At 46.1% G+C, this 5,942-nt stretch overlaps 1 protein-coding gene across 1 annotated transcript in view; it reads left to right on the top strand.

Annotated features, from left to right (window-relative positions):
• The first annotated feature begins 2,523 nt into the window (after nucleotides 1-2,523).
• The window catches only part of LOC120943391 (flocculation protein FLO11-like), a 333,553-nt gene continuing 330,134 nt past the window's right edge, over nucleotides 2,524-5,942 (top strand). Inside the window, exon 1 of the mRNA XM_040356666.1 lies at nucleotides 2,524-5,679. Coding sequence (XP_040212600.1) covers nucleotides 2,918-5,679 — 2,762 coding nt within the window. The 5' untranslated portion in view covers nucleotides 2,524-2,917. The remainder of the gene's footprint in view (nucleotides 5,680-5,942) is intronic.

Genomic DNA, 5,942 nt, shown 5'->3' on the forward strand with positions numbered 1-5,942 from the left:
TGCGCTATACAAGTTACTCACTCACTCACTCACTCTTCAGTCTGTGAATAAGCAGGAAGCGTCAAAGTGCTTCCTATTCATTCACCTGTGCAGCTGAGGCTGCAGAAAGAGACTAATAAATCTATGTTCTCAGTCACTTTTGGGGGGGGGGGGCTTGTCAGGTAGGCTGTATGGGGCCCCGTGATTTCTAACAGCAGTCCTGAATGTAACTATTTGAAAAATTGCCACACCTGGAATTCAGCCTTTACCACTTGCTGACCGCAACTTAGATATACGGCGGCAAAGTGGCACGGGTGTGCCAGATCACGTACTTAGCATGTGATCCGACACTTCTGGGTCTGGGGGTGTGCATACTGATTGACGGGTACTGAAGATTCAATGTCCGCCAGCACCCGCCGATCCTTTGGTATAAAGAGAGAACAACAGTCTGCCTATGTAAACAAGGCAGTTTGCCTTTCTGTCAGTAGGAAAGTCATGGATCCTGTGTTCCTGCAAAGCAGAGACTTGGATCCATGCCTTCCCCTAGTACAAGCACCTCACCCACAAGAAAACACCAGCTAGGCACAAAGTTAACCCTTTAATCACTCCTGATGTTAACCCCTTCCCAGCCAGTGTCATTAGTACAGTGAAAGCACATTTTTTTTTAGCACTGACCATTGTATTAGTGTTACTGGTCCCCAAAAAGTGTCAGTTAGTGTCCGATTTGGCCGCAACAATATCACAGTCTTGCTATAAGTCGCTGATCGCCACCATTAGTAGTAAAAAAAAAATATCCCATAGTTTGTAGACACAACTTATGCGCAAACCAATCAATCTATGCTTTTTGTAACTTTGTTTACCAAACATATGTAGTAGAATACATATCGGCCTAAATTGATGAAGAAATTCTATTTTTTTTTTATTTGATATGTTTTATAGCAGGAAGTAAAAAATAATGTTATTTTTTTCCAAAATTGTTGTTCTTTTTTTGTTTATAGCGCAAAAAGTTAAAACCACAGTGGTGATCAAATACCACCAAAATAAAGCTCTATTTGTGGGGGAAAAGGGACATACATTTTGCTTAAGAACAGAGTCGCACGACCGCGCAATACTCAGTTAAAGTAGTGCCCTATTGCAAAAAAATTGGTGAAATTATAAATCCTGTACGGTAAATAAATTGATTGTTTATTAAAGAGTATAGGCACACACCCTAAGTTCCTTTCATCTGTGTACTACACAGACAATTGCGTTTGTCTTTAGCAAAATATATAAATACATGAATAAATAAAAATAAATACACACATAAATAAATACAAATAAATACATACATAAATAAATAAATAAAAATATACACACATAAATAAATAAAAATAAATACACATATAAATAAATACAAATAAATACATACAAAAATGAATAAATACACACAGGGCTTTTTTTCAGGGGGAACTTGTGGGAACTCGGTTCCACCACCTCTGGCTCAGACCCTTTGTTGCCTGCTCACCACAATCACTTGTAAACACAGAAGTCTGTTTTCTGTGTTTACAAGTGACAGCTCTGCACTCTGTGTGTAACCCCCCTGAACTCTACACTCTGTATGTAATACAATCCTGGTATTTAATGCCCCTTTAAGACCCTTCTACTGTTTGCGAAAACTGAACGGGGTCGTGGTTGAGTTCCTGCACCTATGTTCTGAGAAAAAAAGCTCTAAATACACACATAAATAAATAAGAATACATACCCACGTAAACAAATACAAAAAAATATAAACAAAAATAAATAAATACACACATAAATAAATAAAAATAAATACACACATAAATAAATACAAATAAATACATACAAAAATAAATAAATACACACACAAATAAATAAATAAAAATAAATACACACATAAGTAAATACAAATAAATACAGACATAAATAAATACAAATAATAACATACAATACACATGAAAAATAACTACATACAAAAATAAATAAATACACACATAAATAAATAAATACAAATAAATACATGCATAAATAAATACATATAACTACATACAAAAATAAATAAATACACACATAAATAAATAAATACAAATAAAAACATGCATAAATAAATACAAATAGATACATACATAAAATATATAAATACACACATACATAAATACAAATAAATACAAAACTAAATATATACAAATAAATACATACAAAACTAAACATATACACACATAAATAAATAAAAATCAATACACACATAAATAAATACAAGTAAATACATACAAAAATAAATCAATACACACATGAATAAATAATAATAATAAAAAAAAAATCCAAATTTCTCATAGTTGTCATGTAACAAGGCACTCGCTGACCGACTTGCTGTCACAACAGATTTCCCACCTTTGGCAAGTAAATATTGCCCCCGCCCCTGCCCTCCGTGCCCGTGTGGGCGCTCCAGCGATGGCAAGCAGGTGAAGGTGGCTGTGTAGACACATAGGTGGGCGAGTCTGTGTGCAGGGAGGGAGGGGGCGGGGCGTTACTGGTGCTTGGACCCGCGGACGCCTCTTCCTCGGTTTAAAGTTGCTGCCGCCGCTCAGGGAAGTGGCCTGTCTGCAACAGGCGAGGGATCGGGACCTACCTCCGTCTCCCGGGGACTATGCTGCAATCCCGACCTGCCCTCAGCAAGCATCGGAGCTGTTCGGGGAGGAGAAGTCGGTAATGTCTCCGCTGGTGATCCGCCGCTGGCAGCTGTTCCATGGGGAGAGGCGGTGTGCCTGGAGGTGGAGGATCGGGAGACCCTAAACCGGCAGTGTGAGGTCCCCCTGACACCCTGATCAGGAGCCCCGACACCTTACCCGACTCGCCGACACCGGGGGCTGTTTCTCCAGGCGGGCTCCATGCACGATTTCGGCTGAAACCATGTCTGTTGGTCTGGGGCTGGCGATCCGCGATGGCCCCGCGCTGGCCAGGCACTGCCCTGCTCACTACTAAGGCTCCGCGGAAACTTGTGTTCCTCTTCACTCTGTCCCTGTCCGTCACTTACCTCTTCTACAGCCTGCTCAGCTGCTACAGCTCGCTGCAGTTCCCTCTGCAGGACGCCGGACTCTACCTACCGCCCGACCCGGTGGACGCCATCAGGAGCGCTTCTGCCAAGCCTGACACCGGCGCTCGGGATTTTATCCGGGACTCCCCGCCACCGCCGCCTGCCTCCGGGAGCGCTGGGAGGAGCGGCGGTGCAGAGTCTGATCTGAAGCCCGCAAACTGTACTAAGGATTTTACTGTACCGACTGACCGGGAACTTACCTCCAAAGTGCGGCACAGAGCAGTAAGTGCCTCCGGGTCACCTTCCCCACAACATAACGACCCGGCATCCCCGCCATTCCGGTCCAGCGGGCACAATAGCGGCTCCTCGGATTTCTCTCCAAGTTTCAGGAGCTCAGTTACCCTATCCCAGCAGGACCTCTGGTCACCTACCGTCAGGACTAAGGCGACATTCCGCCCGGCTATTGACAGCGCCGGTATCCATGGATTAAGGTCCAGCTCATCCACATTGCAGAGGACCGGATCCCGGGACATTACCGCCACTGCTGAAAGTATCAGCTCGTTGGGAATAGCCATTGATCGGGGGTTCAGCACTGGGGACAGTAGTCCTGTCCCAATCACTGACCGGAGAATCAGCACCGGGGACAGAGATACCATTATAGGGGGGTTCAGCACCGGGGACAGTGGTCCCATCCCAATCACTGACCGGAGAATCAGCACCGGGGACAGAGATCCCATTATAGGGGGTGTCAGCACCGGGGACAGAGATCCCATTCCAATCACTGACCGGAGAATCAGCACCGGGGACAGAGATCCCATTATAGGGGGCTTCAGGACCGGGGACAGTAGTCCCATTCCAATCACTGACCGGAGAATCAGCACCGGGGACAGAGATCCCATTATAGGGGGGTTCAGGACCGGGGACAGTGGTCCCATTCCAATCACTGACCGGAGAATCAGCACCGGGGACAGAGATACCATTATAGGGGGCACCGGGGACAGAGATCCCATTATAGGGGGGTTCAGCACCGGAGACAGTGGTCCTTTCCCAATCACTGACCGGAGAATCAGCACCGGGGATAGAGATACCATTATAGGGGGGGTCAGCACCGGGGACAGAGATCCCATTCCAATCACTGACAGGAGAATCAGCACCGGGGACAGAGATCCTATAATAGGGGGGTTTAGCACCGGGGACAGAGATCCCATTCTAATCACTGACCGGAGAATCAGCACCGGGGACAGAGATCCCATTTTAAGGGGGTTCAACACGGGGGACAGAGATCCCACTATAGGGGGGTTCAACACGAGGGACAGAGATCCCATCCCATTCACTGACCATCGAATCAGCACCGGGGACAGAGATCCTATACAATTCACCGAGCGAAAAATCAGCACTAGGGACAGAGATCCCATTATAGGGGGAGTCAGCACCGTGGACAGCCACCCTATTATAGACAGTGATAGAGGGTTCAGCACCTTGGACAGCTCCCCTATTGTAGGCAGTGATAGAGGGTTCAGCACCGGGGACAGCGATCCTATTACGGATATTGATAGCGGGATCAGCACCTTGGAGAGCGCCCCTATTAGGACCAGTGATAGAGGGATCGGTACCCTGGACAGCGCTCCTATTATCGGGGGTTTCAGCACCGGGGACAGCGCTCCTATTAGGACCAGTGATAGAGGGATCGGTACCCTGGACAGCGCTCCTATTATCGGGGGTTTCAGCACCGGGGACAGCGCTCCTATTAGGACCAGTGATAGAGGGATCGGTACCCTGCACAGCGCTCCTATTATCGGGGGTTTCAGCACCGGGGACAGCGCTCCTATTAGGACCAGTGATAGAGGGATCAGCACCGGGGACAGCGCTCCTATTAGGACCAGTGATAGAGGGATCAGCACCGGGGACAGCGCTCCTATTAGGACCAGTGGTAGAGGGATCAGCACCGGGGACAGCGCTCCTATTAGGACCAGTGGTAGAGGGATCAGCACCGGGGACAGCGCTCCCGTTCTAGGCAGCCACCAGAGAAGCAGCACCCATACTGACCACAATACCGGCATTGCACCCTCTGACCCCAGCCTGTCCGGTCACACCATAGATCAGCCTTCACTCCAAGGATTGGGTAATAATCAGCCTCATCTCACGGATGGTCAAACCCCCGGTGTCTCCGCTGACAGCACAGCAAGCTCCAGCTTGGCTCCTCCGCTCATGGACTCCAGCACAGCCGTCTTTGTGTCTTCTAGAGTTTCCGATCAGAAGTACCGAGAGTCTGCAGAGCCCGGTATAGACCCGGTAGGGGAGCAGACTGGGGTCCCAGCTGGGGGTTCTGGGGAGGTCAGTAGATTTTCGGATTTTGCAGGCAATGAACCCAGCTGGGACAGAACTCCACTGGCTGCCACTGAGATGATCCCAGAATCTCATACTGGATATTTGGAGAGGGAACCCCAGGAGTCCAGCACCATAGACGATGAGCTGAGTAGAAGAATGTCGGTGAATAGTACGGTTGAGTATGGGGACAAAAGGCTGCCTCAGGCGATTATTATTGGGGTGAAAAAAGGAGGCACCAGAGCTTTGCTGGAGGCACTAAGAGCCCATCCTGATGTCAGGGCTGTTGGTGTAGAGCCCCACTTTTTCGATAGGAACTATGAGAAAGGGCTGGAGTGGTACCGGTAAGTAGCTTGAAAGGATTCTCTAGTGTTGTGACTTTAAAAGAGCCTTTGTACCCTGTTGATATTATGTGTATTAAAAAAAAAATATATATATATATATATATATATATATATATATATATATAAAATAAATATATAAAATATATATATATATAAATAATATATATCTATCTATATCTATCTATATCTATCTATCTATCTACCTATAAATATATATAAATATATATATATATATATATATATATATATATATATATATATAT

The sequence above is a fragment of the Rana temporaria genome, chromosome 6 (genome assembly GCF_905171775.1).
Source record: "Rana temporaria chromosome 6, aRanTem1.1, whole genome shotgun sequence".
NCBI classification, from domain to species: domain Eukaryota; kingdom Metazoa; phylum Chordata; class Amphibia; order Anura; family Ranidae; genus Rana; species Rana temporaria.